The 969-nt window shown below is 45.0% G+C and overlaps 1 protein-coding gene across 1 annotated transcript in view; it reads right to left on the bottom strand.

Annotated features, from left to right (window-relative positions):
• EMH_0068000 (uncharacterized protein) overlaps positions 1-969 on the bottom strand; it is a gene marked incomplete at both ends in the record, with an annotated part of 3,381 nt that overhangs the window by 1,307 nt on the left and 1,105 nt on the right. The window contains one exon of the mRNA XM_013498684.1: positions 576-944. Coding sequence (XP_013354138.1) covers positions 576-944 — 369 coding nt within the window. The remainder of the gene's footprint in view (positions 1-575; positions 945-969) is intronic.

Here is a 969-nt window from a genome sequence, read left to right as displayed (position 1 = left end):
ATATATATATATATATATATATATATATATATATATATATATATATATATATATATATATATATAAAGATTAATTATATTTACATTTGTTTACTAAGGGGCAGAGAAACCGCACTGTATGTAATTAAATAAACAAAAAAAACAAAAAACAAAAAATAAAAAATAAAATAAAAAAAAGAAACAAAATAAACAAGAAATAAAACAAAAAACAAAACAAAACAAAAAACATCAGCACAAAGAAAGAAGAAACAACAACAAAAACAACATTCAGTTTGCTGCTCAGTTAACTCGCCTGCTCCTCTCAATTACCCACAGCAGCAGCAGCAGCAGCAGCAGCAACAGCAGCAGCAGCAGCAGCAGCAGCAGCAGCAGCAACAGCAACAGCAGCATCAGATACTCGCGGGGATGGCAGCACCTCCCCAGGACTTGAATATGCAGCAGCAGCAGCAGCAGCAGCAACTGCAGCAGCAGCAGCACCCAACACCTCAAACGAGCTCCACAGCAACAGAAGCAGCAGCAGCAGCAACAGCAGCAGCAGCAGCAGCAGCAGCAGCAGCAGCAGCATATGAGCCCTACCAAGGACACCGATCTATAGAGAAGAGAGAGGTCTCCTCCCTGGAGAAAAGAAGTAATTGTATTGTCTCCTTTTGTCTCTTTTTTTGTTTCTTTTTTTGTCTCTTTTTCGTCTCTATCTAGCAACGAAAAAGCACTAATAAACTTCTCCTCTTTGGGGGTTAGAGGGGGGCCCCCCCTGCTGCTCAGCAGCATGAAGGCTCGGCAGCAGCTGGTTGTGCCTGTGGCCATGTGCTGCAGCAGCAGCAGCAGCAGCAGCGAGGGGTGAGCAGGGAAGCTGTGGGGGGTTGAGAATAGATACTGCTGCTGCTGCTGCTGCTCCTGCTGCTGCTGCTGCTGCTGCTGCTGCTGCTGCTGCTGCTGCTGCTGCTGCTGCAGCAGCACAGGCAGCAGAGAC

The sequence above is a fragment of the Eimeria mitis genome, genomic scaffold, assembly GCF_000499745.2.
Source record: "Eimeria mitis Houghton genomic scaffold, Emh_scaff3632, whole genome shotgun sequence".
In the NCBI taxonomy this organism is placed as follows: Eukaryota; Apicomplexa; class Conoidasida; order Eucoccidiorida; family Eimeriidae; genus Eimeria; species Eimeria mitis.
Note: the sequence above shows the minus strand (reverse complement) of the source record. Positions and strands in the feature narration are given on the sequence as shown.